The following is a 15113-nucleotide window of genomic DNA, read 5'->3' as shown; positions in this document are numbered from 1 at the left end:
GTTTCATTTTAATCAATTATTAATTTTCTTTTATAGAAAGATATATAGATAGATAGATAATATATACAGTATTTATTGTTTCTAAAATCAAAACCAAATTTACTTTAGAAGCAAAATTTCATAAGCTATGATAATTAGTTTAAAAATAATATATTTACACGTGTGTGTGAGACATGCAACAGGAAGAAAAATAAATCAAGATTATGTCCTTTGGAAGCATGAATTAGTATCTTATGCAGTTTTGATTCTCAACTAAGTTTGTCTTTAGATATTTTTAGACTTTTTTTTTTAACTGGAACCAGTACAAAAACTTTAATTAAGAATTTAGTTGTAATTAAAAAAACAAATTCTCCTTTTTTCACACCCTTTTCACACCCTCCACCCCTTTTTGTTGTGAATGTGACAATAAAGTCTCAAAACATTATGAACAGGAAATGCAATAGCTGTACATTTCTCAACTGACAGGAAACAGTCTACAGGCAGCTGTACTCAGAGTGAACCCCAGTGAAGCCCGCTGTGGTTTTCAGTACATGGGTAGAGAGGCTCCACTGAAGCCCAGCGCTCACTAGCACTTCTGTTTTCAATGATGAGCACTGTTGGACCATTGATGCCAGATTCAACGAGTAAGTTCCTTTGAAAATCTTTCTAAGGCTTATTTTTGCTTCCACTGTTGTTTGAGAACAGTTCCTATGGATCTTTGATTTAAAAAAAAATGTATGCACCTTTTTTTCTGCATGAGTCTTGTCCACAGTATTATCCATGTGTGACCAGGATTTTTCTGCTTTTGATGAAAATGAAAAACCAGCGACACCTCTCACATCTGAACCACTCTCTGCTCTATTGATTCTGTTTCCTTTGCCACTCATGGCGTTGTCTCGTTTTCAGACTGAAAAAGAGAGGGATCAAAGAGAGGAGTGGAAAATTAAGTAGGGGGGGGCAAAAGGAGGGGCTGTGGAGAACAGTGAAGTAGAAAGGGATGGAGAGCGTTTCATCGGATCAGTCAGCCAGCGTGGAGGAGCTAGTGGAAGCCTCCATCAAAGCCTTTGGTCAGTGGTCATATTTGCTTCCTCCTTCTCTCGTGTAAACACTCTGAAAAGCCAGTTGGCTTGTTCAACTGTATGCATTTGTGTCTGTTTCTTAATATGCTTCAAACCTCTTCAGTGTTTCCCATGTTAATTTCTCTAGCTGTTTTACATAATATGTTATGATGCTTTTATTGCAAAGCCATTAAATTATTCATTATTACATTTTAAGATAATTTTTTAGCTTAACTTTAGCTTTGGACTTTGATTAATCGCATCCAAAATAAAAGTTTTGGTTTACGTATTGTACGTGTGTACTGTGTATATTTATTTATATATAAAAACACACACATGCATGTATATATCTCAGAAAAATACGTTATGTTTATATATCACCATCTTCAAGAATCATCTTCTAAAAACACATCTCTTCAGTCTTGTCCCTTTTAGACTTGCAATCTATTCAAAACAGTTTGTTGTCTTAAAAAAAAGCTAGCTTTTCTCATCTTTTTGTATTCTGTTTGTTTTCTTATTATTTACTATACAATTAACAAAAGCAAAAGCATCTCATAGATTTATATGTAATATAAATTATATGGATGTAAATATATACATTTAAATACATGTAAATATTTCTATTAAAATGTATATGTGTGTATTTATATATACATTATAAATATGCACAGTAGACACACATATAAACTAAAACTTTTATTTTGGATGCGATTCATTGTGATTAATCGTTTGACAGCACTAATATATATATATATATATATATATATATATATAAATTACACACACACACACACACATTTTCAAGCTGAGTATTAAATGAAAGTCATAGGCTAATAGATTCACGGTAATTAATGTGCAAATGTCTGTCTGGTTTTCTATCTTCTTTGCAGACAATGAAGGCGTTTTGAAGGAGCCGTCTCTCGTGCGAATGTTTCTTACCATGCATCCCTGGTACCTGTCATCCAGTGACCTAGCTAAGAAACTCCTGCACAAGTATCCTCCTTCAGCAGACCCATCACGTTATGCTTTCTCAGAACTCTTGCATTAATGTCAAATACCAGAAAAGAAATGATAGTCTTTGTACATTTAGTTTCAGAAGTGACAGGCCGGCTTTTATGCTAGACATTTAGCACTTAGTACATTGGGTCATGGGTGGGGTTTGTCATTTACAGAGAGGGCTGACTGCATCACAAACTGTTTCCATTACTCTCATAGCAGCCGATAATAATAATGAAGTGGAGCTACCTTGACACTATTACAGGTCTCAGGAACAAGATTGTTCTGCAAATCGGCAGTCTCAGATTTGTCATCTTGTCAAGTAGGTTAAAAAGCCATTTGTTCACATATTTATTATTATTATTTTTTTTTATAACTATACATATCCTACATGGCTAAAAGCTTGAAGACATCCAAGGTTCAGGTCTTTCAGATAAAAACATTAGTAACAGGTGCATAAAATCAAGTACAGAATACAGGCCTAAATCATATTCAGAGCTTTATAATAGAGTGGCACCTACCTTTTTTTTCTTCCTTTTTTTCAGTATCACAATACCCCTCCAAAGGGCTTTAAATGGGCTTTTCATGTGACTCTTAACCTTGGGTTATTATATTTTTAAACCCTGCTTTAAAAGCAATGTTTCACAAGGGGGTTAGCACTGCTTTTAACCCTGTGTTACGAAACTCAGTGTGAAATGATGAGGTGTTAGATTAGAACAAAGTCCTTTTAAAAGCCTATTTTAGGCATCCAAGACCAAGTCTACCTGAATGAGGAAAATCCTGAAATTTCAAAAACTGCTTGCCACGCTTAAATTTAAAGGGACAGATCACCCAAAAATTTTAATTCTGTTATAATCTACTTACCCTCATGTTGTTTCAAACCTGTATGAATTTCTGTCTTGTTGGGCATAATTTAGCATTTTGGTTGAGAATGAAAAATGGATAACAATTTGATGCTGACGTAATGATGGATTTTGGTTACACTACCTAAAAACAACAAATAGCCTATCAACGTCAGCTGACTACGGTACTGGAAATAAATAAATTGACATTAGAAATTGAATTGACATTGAATTTTGGTCACCCGACGTTGCAACTGAACTTTAACCAAATATCAAAGTTTTATGATGTTGTGTGCCCGCTAGGGTTGAGCACAAAAAAGATATTTGGAAGAATGTTGGTAAACAAATGTTGACGATAGCTATTGACTTCCATAGTGATTTTTTTGTGTGTGTGTGTCGATTGCTACTGTCAACTGTTTGGTTACCAACATGCATGAACTATCTCTTTAAATAAAATATTTCAAATCAACAGCAAAATCTAACATGAGCTTTCTAATAAATGTTGCGTATAAAAAAAAAACTTTTATTTCAGGCTGGACCAGCTAATGAACATGTGCAGTCCTAAGTTTCTAACTGTTTCTATAACAAATTGAATGGCAGTGATTCATTAACTTTGCCAATTGACTATTGGATGTTTTATTTAGAATTCAGGACTTATTCCGCCTTATCACAAGTTGCACTTTTACCTATTTGTGGTGCAATATGTGTGCACAAACAACCCATAAACCGAATAGCTTTTTCCCTCAATAAATGTTCATGGACAGTGAAGTCAAAAATAATTTAAGTGCTGTAATTTGTTAAAACATTTAAGAGTACATATGTCACAGAAAACATGTTAACTAGAAGAAAAAGGCCATTTAATGGTCCAAAACCATTATTTAAACACGCTGCATGCTGTGTTCGCCCAATCAGTGATATTGACATTCACAGCTTGCAAATTTCCTTAGGGCCCATCCACACAGAACACGTTTTTGCATTTAAAAATGCAAGATGCAGGGCAGTGGAATGGAATGGAAATAAATACATGGTATTGAGACTTCAGTGGCACGTTTTTAGATTGCAGTGTCAAGATGAGACATGATATGTAAATGGAGTGTTCAAAGATGTCCATCCAGTGCATGTTAACAAAAAAAAACTGTGGAAAAGCAGCAAAAACATGTTATGTGTGAACGCCCCTTAAGGAGGACTCCCTATTAATGCTTATGGTTTTGAAATGTATGCATGTATGCAGACCTATTTCATGCTCAAATGCATCTATGACTGTGAAGTCCACATACTATCTGGCCATGCAGTGCATATTTCTTGTAAAGATGTGGATTGTTTTTGTCATAAGGCAGCTGGGTTGCAACACAGAGGTGTATTGTGAATTCACATAAAGCAGTTGAGGCAAGACTGTTCACCGAAAATACTGGTCTCACAGCTACTCTGTGTCATAGTACTCTCAGTCTTCCGTCTCCCTTTCTCTGTCAGGTACTGGATATCTGAGTTCCCAGCTGAGTTTGACCTGAACCCCGCTCTTTCTGAGCAGATCCGCGGTCTGAAAGAGCGACTGGAGCAGAATGGAGATGTGAGGCGAAGTCTGCTCATCGACATAGACAGCATGTGAGTCACAGGGGCACAGAACTCACCCAAACTGCTGCTCCTTTGATACAGAGGGCTGGAGAATGTGGGGGGATAGTGTACTGAACATCACAAACAAGCACAAACGTCGGAGATCCTCAAACAGATAGAAGTTCTTAAGTCAATGACAAATAAGAATGTCATCTATCTATCCATCTATTTTAAATATACACGTGTGTGAGTGTATTATTATTTTTGGGATTCTTAAATAATGAATATCATGATGTTAAAAAACAATTTTTAAATAATTATTTTCATTAAAAAAACTATTCTACTTCAACACTTAAAGTAATTTTTTTTTATTTCATGGTGACATTAAAAAGGTTTTCTATGTTGAATGTTGGTTATAACACACTAACTTTGATCTGATTTGACAAAGAACCAAAAAATCAAACATAAATCATTTAAATAATCTAGATTGTCATGTCTCTGACCTGTTAATATAATCCAATATAATATAAATTTACGTACTTAACATACTTAATATTTAGGCATATGGGACAGGGAACAGAAATGCAATGTCTTGTTTGTTTTGCCTGCAGTCCATCTTACGAATGGCGACGTCATCTGGATGAAACTGTCCAGAAAAAACGCAAGACCTCTCTTCTTTTTGACCACCTGGATGCTTCCACCCTGGCTGAACACCTAACGTATATGGAGTATAAATCATTTTGCAAAATTCTGGTAAGTCTCTTAATTTATAGATGCAGTATTTAGTCTACCGTTGTGCTCGTAATAGCATGACCTCGAGTCTGAGTTCATATTGAAAATGAAAAATCTGTTCCCCCTCAGTTCCAGGACTACCACAGTTTTGTGATGCACGGCTGCACGGTGGATAATCCCATTCTGGAGCGTTTCATTACTCTGTTTAACAGTGTTTCCCAGTGGATCCAGATCATGGTTCTCAGTAAGCCTACAGCTCAGCAGAGAGCCACTGTCATCAGTGAATTCATCAATGTGGCCCAGGTTAATCCAACTCGCTCGCTCGCTTATATTTTAAGACATGTAATCGGTTTACAGCAGGGTCCAAAAGTCTCAGACCACATTGAAGATCTGGAGATTCAGAATCTAATTTAAAACAAAACAAAAAAAATGTTTTAGGATTTTGAAATGAATATATACGTATTGTAATCTCTGTGTCTGTGTGTGTGTGTGTGTGTGTAGAGGCTACTGCAGCTGCAGAACTTCAACACACTGATGGCTGTAGTGGGTGGTCTCAGCAATAGCTCCATTGCTAGACTCAAGGATACACAGGCACTCATCGGCAGCGAGACACGCAAGGTAAGGACTGCCAGAGAGCTGCTTTGTAAGCACACCTCCAACACTGGCAAGCAAAACAAACAGCTGTAACACTCCAACTCTGGCTATGAGAGATAAGATTCTTAAAGTCCACTTTTCAGTAGATGGATTGAGTGCCATTTTCATACTCTCTGGAAGATTGCTCAGAAATATCAATACTCAAGTCAAGTGCTCTGTTATCAGGCAACCAAACATGAGCAGGAATATCTTGTACCTATGTACCGAAATCCCCTTTCCTCATATTTCGACTGCACCGGGCTTCAGCCTAGCCAATGTTCTCCTCTGCGTTTAATCAGGTCTTTGATGGATTGGTGGAGCTGGTCACTTCCTCTGGAAACTACAGTCGCTATCGTCAGCGTTTCTCTGAATGTTCAGGATTCCGCTTCCCCATCCTTGGGGTGCATTTGAAAGATCTGATTGCCGTGCATGTGGCCCTGCCTGATTGGTTTGACCCGGAGAAGACTAGGGTCAACCTAACCAAGACCCATCAATTGTATGCCATCCTAGAAGAGCTGGCGCTCATTCAAAGCACTCCGCCCAGTATAGAAGCCAATTCAGACCTGCTCAATCTGCTTATAGTAAGTCTGTTATGGGTGGAATGGGTTTGCTGTAATCAAAATGATGATGATTATTATTATTATTATTATTATTATTTTAATGCATTTTAAAATATATTTTATTCCTGTGATGGCAGAACTCTCGGATTCTCTGATGAATAGACAGTATAAAAAATAGCATATATTTGAAATTTGCATACATATATATTTCATATAATTGATATTTTTATTTGTAATTTATTTTAAATTATTTGTGGGATTTTATACAAAAATAAATGCATATAAATTAAATATATCTATAAATAAATCATGGCATTTTTTTAAACATGTTCCTTTAAACTTTAAACTTTTTAGTAAATTGATAGTTAAGCAGGCAATATTGAGGTTGATATAGCCTATGATGGATTTCTCAAATCTATGTCAATTATCAATTATTGTTCATAATTTACATTTATTGTGCTTCTGTCCAGGTGTCTTTGGACCAATACCACTCAGAGGACGAGATATATCAGCTATCTCTACAGAGGGAGCCTCGCAGCATTAAACTATCAGTGAGTCACTCCACCAACATTACAACTGCTCAGATAGCAAATCAGTAGCCACCATGAGGTAGAAAGCACCAAATTCATGACACAATTTGACAATAATTTTCCCATATTTCTTGCATAATCCACTTATGTGGACTTGCAGCTGGGAGACTGAACCACTACTCTATAATTACTCTGTTCAACCAATGGACATCAGTCATTTATCGATATCTACCGGTGCCTTGTTTTCACTTGCTAAGTGCATATGCCATTGTTTTCTGGCCTCTTAGACTTCCAGCTCAAAGTCACAGTCTCCTCTAATAGAACAGTGGTCATCTTCAATCAAACCCAAAGCGGATCCAACCATCATCAACAAACACATTGAAAAAATGGTGGAGGTAAGTGACCCATGCTACTTTCAATTCACTTATCATTTTGCTGAATAAGTATTTGGTTTTCAAGTATTTTTTTTTTTTTCAAATAGTATATAGATGCAATAATTAGCTGGTTGCCTGTGACAACAGTCAGTAATGCAGTTCCAGACAGACTGTCAGTCTGTTTTTTTTCAGTGACTCTTTCTGTTGATTTCATTGTTATGCCAGTAAGGGGCAACAAGTGACTTTCTTCATTAGTTAGTTACTGAATCATTCATTAAATTAATACTTTCAAACACTTATTAACTCACGTGTTAAACAGTTGACTGACCTTATGGGTGAGGCATTTAATCATTTACTTAAATGATTCATTACAAACTAATTGAATCAGGTATGAAACAAGTGACTGCCCTGATGAGTGAATCATTAGATCTATCACCGAAATCATTTGTTCAAAAAATGAAATAAGTGACTGACTTTATGAGTGAGACATTGAAATATTCACTCTACTGATTCATTGAAAAAAACGAATTTAATCCGGAATTAAACAAGTGACTGACCTTGTGAATTTGACATTAACTTTCTCTCTCAACCAATTTATTCAAAAGCATTGACTCAAAAAATTCTACAAGTCACTGACCTAATGAGTGAGACATTGAATTATTCACTCAATCGATTTGTTCAAAAACACTGATTCATAAAAAAAATTAAACAAGTGACTTATTTTTCAAACACCGATTCATTCAGGAAATAAACGATTGACTGGCCTTATGAATGCAACACTGAATCATTCACTCATCTGATTCATTTAAAAAAAACTGATTGAATCCCGAATGAAACAAGTGACTGACCTTATGAGTGAGTCATTACTTTAATCTTCCACTCAGCCGATTTGTTCAAAAACATTGATTCATTCAAAAAATCATACAAGTGCCAGACCTTATGAGTGAGTCATTGAATCATTCACTCAATCGGTTTGTTCAAAAGCAAAAAGGAATGTAACCTTCAAACATGAAGCCACTTAATTCTACTTTTAGTTTGCAAATATTTTAATTTCTAGAGCACTTATTAAAGTAAATATTATATTTACAATCATGCCATTTTGCTGGACAACAAATAATGATCAATACTGTTGTGTGGGATATTGCACAAATTTGACAAGAATTTCAGAAAAGCGTGCAATAAATTAACTTGTGGTGAAAGAGAACTAATTGGAAGATGTCTTACTTTCAGTCAGTGTTCCGAAATTTCGACAATGATGGCGATGGCTACATTTCCCAAGAAGAGTTTGAGATCATCAGGAGCAATTTCCCTTACCTCTGCAAGTTTGATGAACTAGACCAAAACCAGTGGGTTTATCAAGACAGTGTATCTGGAATAATTAATTTCCCTCATTTTTCAAAGTCTACACTACAGTAAAGGTCCCATCTTTCTGTTTTTCATTTTCACTCCCAGGGACTGTAAAATTAGCCGTGAGGAGATGATTGAGTACTTCACAAAGACGAGCTCTTTACAGAACTGTAAGATGGGTTTTGTTCACACGTTTACAGAGACGAGCAGCATCAAGCCTTCATTCTGTCGGCACTGCTCTCGTTTGGTGAGTGCACATTTTATTTGGGGCTCAGTCTCTTCATCTTCAACATGATGACAACCCACAAAAAAGATAAAATCTGTTAGAATCATGAGAAACAGACAACCAGATCTGTCTTATTTCAAAAAGTACAGATGCACATAATACCCATTTTATCATCAGCCATAAGCCAGATCGTATTTACGGCTTGCATTCGTTCATATTTGTCTCTGCTGTCAGAGGTTCATAGTGCTTGTGCTGTTTTCGGTGTGAGTGCAGCAGGGTTGTGTTTAAGGGTGTGTCTGTGGGAAAGATGTTGTTATGTTTACAGTTGGTACATGGGTGTAGATAGTAACCACTTCCTATTTTCTAATTTCCTGTCAAGGTCCACCCGAGCAGAGAACCTGTTTTCCTTTCTCTTCAGTGTTTTTGTTGAACCAGAAAAGCTTTTTCAATGTAGCTAAATTTAAGGTACACTCTGGCCTTAAAAAGTTTTTACATTTAAAATAATTAAGTAGTATTTTTGTCTACTCACATCAAATAGTGTTAATAATAAATGTAGTACATACACTCTAAAGTTTATATACTGTTTATATATATATATATATATATATATATATATATATATATATATATATATATGTATGGGATATTTCTACAGAATTGGTGCAAACTGCTGTCCCACAACCAATAAACACATTTAAGAAGCATTTAAGTATTCAATCATCATTTATTGGATACTTTCAATTGGGAGATGGCTGTCCCCAACTCTAACCCCTAGATTTAAACTTATGGAAATTATATTGAAACAATTTTTGTACTTTTTCTTTGTAAATTTGGAAAATTTATGTAAAAAATATGACCTGCATTTTTCATGTGACTACCAAAAGTGTGTATGTTTTAGTCCATTGGTCAAGACTGATTTGAACTAAACCCATAAATGTATGATCAGGAAATATTATACTCATAGCTACAAGGTGTAAGTAGATAGGTCTAATAATTTTGAGGTAAAGGTGTTAAAAAGTCTGAAAAAAAGAAAAAAGTTTTTTGGGAGTTATTTTATAACACTTAGTTTTTATATGTATACCACTGTTCAGAACTGTGCTAACTAACCCTGTGCATCCTTGAGCTAGGTTCAAAAGTAACTAAAATTGTCACTACCAAATGTTTTTTTTTGTATGTTTAAGTAGCATTTTATTATGTGAGTAAAAATTCTGTAATGTGCTGTCAAAACCGAACTAAACTAAAGTCCCCAAAATCCATTTTAAAAGTGTTCCATGTTTTTTCTTGTATTCTCTCATTGTCACTTATTTAATGTATGCTAATTCTTACAGATATGGGGATTTTACCAACAGCGATGCAAATGCAAAGGTATGAAACCAAATGTAGATCTTAACTCTTGTCTTTTTCCTGTGTACATGTGGCCCGGTGACCCTCCTCTGTGTTTTTTCAGTGTGTGGGGTGAGCTGTCATAAAGACTGCTGCAGTCGTTTGGCCATCGAGTGCCGTAAGCGTGCACAGAGTGTCAGTTGTCACACTGACATTTCCTTTAAGGCCACACGCTCTTAAAGTTTTCCACCTCCCTCCAGCACAGAGCCGATAGATGAGTCCCCGGGTAAATTCTACACAAGCATACATGCACAAGACACATGCACATGCTACACTATAATCCAACAAACTGAAATATGGAACTCAAAATCGAATTTCAGTTGAAAAAACACATTTACATAAATATTGAATCACGATAGATAGATAGATAGATAGATAGATAGATAGATAGATAGATAGATAGATAGATAGATAGATAGATAGATAGATAGATAGATAGATAGATAGATAGATAGATAGATAGATAGATGTTATATTGTGATATATTATTACAATTTAAAATAATTGTTTTTAAATTTATTATACTTTAAATTATCATTTATTTCTGTGATGCAAAGCTGAATTTTTAAGATCATTATCACATGATCCTTTAGAAATCATTCTAATATGATGATTCATTATCAAAGTTGGAAACAGTTCTGCTGCTTTATATTTTTTCAGAAGATGTAATACTTTTTTAGGATACTTTGATGAATAAAAAGTAAAAAAAAAGAAGCTATGTTTTTAAAATATAAATATTTTGTAATAACAATATATACTACTGGTCAGTAATTTGGGGTCAGTAATTTTTTTTTCTTTCTTTTTTTGTATAAAATCAATACTTTTATTCAGCAAGGATGTGTTAAATTAATAAAAAGTGAAAGTAAAGAAAATATATTATTAGAATATATATTATTAGAATTTTTTTATTATTTTGAATAAATGCAGTTCTTTTTAACCTTTTATTCATCAAATATATTAGACAGCAGAACTGTTTCCAACACTCATAATAAATCAGAATATTAGAATGATTTCTAAATGATCATGTGATAGACTGGATGTTACATGTGACACTGAAGGCTGGAGTAATGATGCTGAAAATTCAGCTTTGCATCACAGGAATAAATTATTTTTTTAAAGTATATTCAAATAGAAAACTATTATTTTAAGTTGTAATAATATTTCACAATATTACTGTTTTTCTGTACTTTTGATCAAATACAGAATATACTGTACTGTATGTATATGTATATATATATATATATATATATATATAGAGCGAGAGAGAGAGAAAATATTAGCTGTAAGTGTAATATAGCTGTTATTTGCATAATTTGTTGCATAATAATTAATAATAATAATTTCTAGTAATGATTTTTCTAATTACATATATATATATAATTGTATAAATTTTGTTTTAATTTTTATTTAATATAACATACACACACACACATATACTGTATCACACACACATATATATATATATATATATATATATATATAGAGAGAGAGAGAGAGAGAGAGAGAATATTAGCTTTAAGTGAAATATAGCTGTTAATTTGCCTTTTTCTAATTAATTTTCAATAATATTTCCTATTAATGATTTTCTAATTACACACACACACACACACACACATATATATATATATATATATATATATATATTTATATATATATATATAGGTGTAATAATGTTATAAATGTTATAAAAAATATTTCATTAAAAATGCAAATTATGCAAATAACAGTTATATTTCACTTACAGCTAATATTCTATAAATAAAATAATCACAAGTATTTTTCTGTATTTTGCTGTAAATGTACATGCATTGTCATGTCATTACAAATAAAATAAAAATAAAAGTCAAGTTGAATGTAATTATTGAAAAAAAAGTTTTATTTCAACTAGAAAAATAATAAGCATTTTTACCAATGGTCTTTGGACAACATTGTAGATAGGCTACTGCAGTAGAATCCACGTCCTGTCTACGTAGTACTCTGAACTATTTATCTTTTAAAGAGTAAACAATGATAATAACTCGCAGTGACTTGAGTGACTCTTTCCCAGCCTTTTATTCTCTCTCTCTCTCTCTCTCTCTGTACCTCCACAGTCATCACAGGCGGCTCTCTGGAGGAAGAGGATGAGGTTTTTGATGTCCGCCTTTGATGGGGTTTGAAAAGAAGATGTATATTGCCAACACATTGTCCTCGTGGTTGAGAGCTTTTTCATTAAGTCCTTCTCATGAACAGAAATCCATCACCTGGCATTAGATACGTTCCTCTCCTCTCTATTTCCACACAAACATCCTGGAGCAAATCCATAAGCAAGCGCAACAGAAGGGACAGAGCTGCAGTGCGTGTGTTTGTTCATGCGTTTGTTGTCCAAGGTGATCCATTCACTTGAACTCTCCTATACTGTGATCTCTCATGGCTTTTTGGTTTGAATATAGTACATGGATTTCAAACAAATATGAAAAAAGCACCAGTTAAGTTGCAACAAATACTTGAAGGGGTCATATACATTTTTACTATTTAGGTTCTTCCTTAAAGTACACTTTTGATGTAGGTAAAATCAGCTTTTCATAACCATTTTTCATCCTCTTAGTAGAAGTAGAATGAAATGGTGTTTAGAATGAAATTGGCCTAAAAACAACCCATTACAATGTACAGTATAATCTGTCACCTATGCATATGTTGATAAAAATGCTCATTTTAGAAGAAAATTTCAGACGGCACTTAGAGGGTTTTGCATCTGAACTCTTCATAATCATATGACCATATCTGACAATGTGCAACGGTGCATTTGTTGTTGTTTTGTTTTTGGATTTACAATAGTATTTTAATTGGAATTCTTGTAACTGCATGATTTCATTGATCTTTGTGATTCTCATGATATGCATTATGAATAGAAGAGAAGGTCAAATGAATGACATGTTACAGAAACTCTTGTGCTACTCTCATGCCTCATCACAGGCTTCAGTTTCACTCCAACAGAAGGCGCTGTTGTCCTAAATTGAGAAATGATTTCACAAGTTCTTGTGCTGCATCATTTGCTTTCTTTTTATTTTTATATTGTTATCGAATATTGTATGTTTTTGCTGCCGAGATGGATACATGCATAATAGATAGAACATTTAATCAAAAAGGATATATTCTGCTGCCTGCTTGTCATTATTTCTGGAGGCTGATATAGTATTATTACTGTATGTGAGAAATTGAGGGACATTGCTGAGGAAATTGCCTCAATGACATATTCCCTGTCCAGACAGAAACACAGGGGCATAAAGAAAAGATTCAAAGTTTAAAGGTTTAATTTTCACTGCATTATTTACTGCAAACACTGCTGTGTGAATCCCGAGCTGAAATTGGCCTGGATCAAAGGGTTAATCTAGCAGGTTGGACCTTTAGTTGTAAAGCTGCAATTACGTTCACAGTTAAGTCGTGCTTGCCACTATATCAACATGGGCTTTTAAAGTTCTTTTTTAACACTTGGGTGAACCATGTCGCTGGAGAGCAGAAATTGCTATTCTTGTTCATGAACTGTGGCTGGCAGTGTGGGCGGGGCTTATAGCACAGCCATTTAAGATACATTATGTGCTTAAGACTTCCATCAGCGTCTTATATGAGCTGTGCAGTGGCATGAATCGATATAAATCACCCTACAAAATTCACTTAACCTTAAAATATACTGACAATAAGCATGTCAAAATAAAATAAAATAATTCAATCAATTTAAACCAAACTATTTGAAATGTCACATTAAACGTATTTAATTTAATTTACAAAAAAACTAAACAAAACAAAAGTGGATTGTGCAAGGAACATTTTTTTACAGTTTTTTTAATAAAAAAATAAAATACACAATACTTGTTAGAATATAACATTTACATTTTTGTATTTTTTATTTTAAAGTAAATTAAAATGTTGATGACAATTTTACCTGTAATTTGTATTTAAAATTATGATGTTTACAATTATATATATATATATATATATATATATATATTTATTGTGACGGGGTGAAGAAGCACACGACACGAGGATCAAGGTATGTTCCCAGAAGGGTGGATTTTATTAAGGTGCTGAGGGGAAAAATAGCCAACGATAGGGGTTTCCGGTGCTCAGTGCTCAGCCTTCTCTTCCTCCTTTGGTGCGCAGTGCTGTGTGGGTCCGTGAGGTTCGTGTCCTTAGTGGGCTGGTGGTCACACTGCTGTCAGGAGGGGAAACACAGAGAATTGTTAGCTGAGTCTTTTGGAGACATCTCTCACCTCTGTGTTCGTCGATGCTGCTTATAAAGCCCGTTCCTGATGGGCTGCAGCTGTGACCGCTCAGCCCGTAATGAGCAGGTGCAGGTATGCCTGCTCTGTTTCCAGGGCGACGCTGATTAGAGCTCGGGCCACGCGTCACAACCCCCCCCCCCCCAAGCGTCGTCCTGTCTCTGTGGAGAATTGGGGAAACTGGGGGAGAGTGGGGAGTGGAACCTGACAGACCTGCGAAAGCTGACCATATCCTTGAGAGACCGTCGGCGTTTGCGTTAGCCGTCCCCGCTCGGTGTTGTACGGTGAAGTTGAAGTCCTGGAGCACTAGGAACCACTGAGTCACCCTGGCGTTGGTGTCCTTCGCTCGGGCCAACCACTGTAGAGGGGCGTGGTCTGTAATCAGGGTGAACTGGTGGCCGAGGAGGTAGTAGCGGAGCTCCAGGAATGCCCACTTGATGGCCAGTGCCTCCTTCTCAACGGTCGCATACCGTCGCACCGCTGAGGTCAGCTTCCGGCTGACCGGGTGTTCCTCACCGTCGAGGACCTGGGAGAGGACGGCTCCCAACCCGGTATCGGATGCATCCATTTGCAACAGGAAGGGGCGATTGAAGTCGGGGGCCCTGAGCACGGACTCGGAGGTGAGGGCGGCCTTCACGCGCTGGAA

General features: G+C 35.4%; 1 protein-coding gene across 1 annotated transcript; it reads left to right on the top strand.

Moving 5' to 3' along the window:
- Positions 1–427: 427 nt before the first annotated feature.
- Positions 428–14027, top strand: rasgrp2 (RAS guanyl releasing protein 2 (calcium and DAG-regulated)). The gene is made up of 16 exons (XM_059526528.1): positions 428–623; positions 886–1046; positions 1928–2030; positions 2299–2355; positions 4346–4477; positions 5038–5179; positions 5288–5461; positions 5660–5776; positions 6091–6372; positions 6822–6902; positions 7169–7276; positions 8486–8601; positions 8708–8849; positions 10157–10193; positions 10276–10437; positions 12302–14027. The coding sequence occupies exons 2-15, from the start codon at positions 977–979 to the stop codon at positions 10389–10391; spliced, it is 1677 nt and encodes a 558-aa protein (XP_059382511.1). The 5' UTR covers positions 428–623; positions 886–976; the 3' UTR covers positions 10392–10437; positions 12302–14027.
- Positions 14028–15113: the final 1086 nt, after the last annotated feature.

This window comes from Carassius carassius, chromosome 36 (genome assembly GCF_963082965.1).
Source record: "Carassius carassius chromosome 36, fCarCar2.1, whole genome shotgun sequence".
Taxonomy (NCBI): domain Eukaryota; kingdom Metazoa; phylum Chordata; class Actinopteri; order Cypriniformes; family Cyprinidae; genus Carassius; species Carassius carassius.
Note: the sequence above shows the minus strand (reverse complement) of the source record. Positions and strands in the feature narration are given on the sequence as shown.

What these genes read in the sequence shown, in the direction of transcription:
- rasgrp2 (XM_059526528.1), top strand. Translation starts at nt 977, where the DNA reads ATGGAGAGCGTTTCATCGGATCAGTCAGCCAGCGTGGAGGAGCTAGTG. An exon ending in AGCCTCCATCAAAGCCTTTG is followed by an intron (nt 1,047 to 1,927) that starts GTCAGTGGTCAT and finishes TCTTCTTTGCAG; the next exon opens with ACAATGAAGGCGTTTTGAAG. An exon ending in AATCATTTTGCAAAATTCTG is followed by an intron (nt 5,180 to 5,287) that starts GTAAGTCTCTTA and finishes GTTCCCCCTCAG; the next exon opens with TTCCAGGACTACCACAGTTT.